This window comes from Carlito syrichta, unplaced genomic scaffold (genome assembly GCF_000164805.1).
Source record: "Carlito syrichta isolate Samal-C Ts95f unplaced genomic scaffold, Tarsius_syrichta-2.0.1 Scaffold303074, whole genome shotgun sequence".
Lineage (NCBI taxonomy): Eukaryota > Metazoa > Chordata > Mammalia > Primates > Tarsiidae > Carlito > Carlito syrichta.
In genome coordinates this window covers 516,928-517,375 of record NW_007247170.1, presented here as the reverse complement: position 1 = coordinate 517,375, position 448 = coordinate 516,928, and the positions used below count along the sequence as shown (strand labels likewise).

The 448-nt window shown below is 67.0% G+C and overlaps 1 protein-coding gene across 1 annotated transcript in view; it reads right to left on the bottom strand.

Moving 5' to 3' along the window:
* Nucleotides 1–187, bottom strand: part of ADAD2 (adenosine deaminase domain containing 2) — a 5,216-nt gene extending 5,029 nt beyond the window's left edge. The window contains exon 1 of the mRNA XM_008057628.1: nt 34–187. Coding sequence (XP_008055819.1) covers nt 34–187 — 154 coding nt within the window. The remainder of the gene's footprint in view (nt 1–33) is intronic.
* Nucleotides 188–448: the final 261 nt, after the last annotated feature.

The following is a 448-nucleotide window of genomic DNA, read 5'->3' as shown; positions in this document are numbered from 1 at the left end:
GCTGCCCGTCCCCCCCATCTTCCTCCCCCATGCGGGGGGCCGGCGCAGCCTTCCAGGGATCTTGGCCCAGGGTGGCCAAAGGTCGCCAGAGGCTGGGCCCGGAGTTGATCTGCAAAGACGCCGCCAGGCGAGGCTTTCTGCGGCCGCCGTCGTCCGCGCCCGAGGCCGCGCTGGCTGTCGAGGCCATGGCCGGAGACGAAGACCCGAGCGCAGAAGCCGATTTCGCTCTGCGGCCGCCCTTTTACACAGCTGGGCGGTTCCCCACGTGAGGAGCACGTGGCCAACAGCTCGTCGTGAGCTCCGCCCCTGCAATGCCACTGGCCAGTGAGAGCCCGCAGAGCTGTGACGGACAGTGAGCCTAGCCAATGGGAATGCCAGTCTGTCAAACACCGAGGGCGTGGATGCCGATAACGGCTTGAGCGGCCACCTGGCCAACGTCCAACTTATT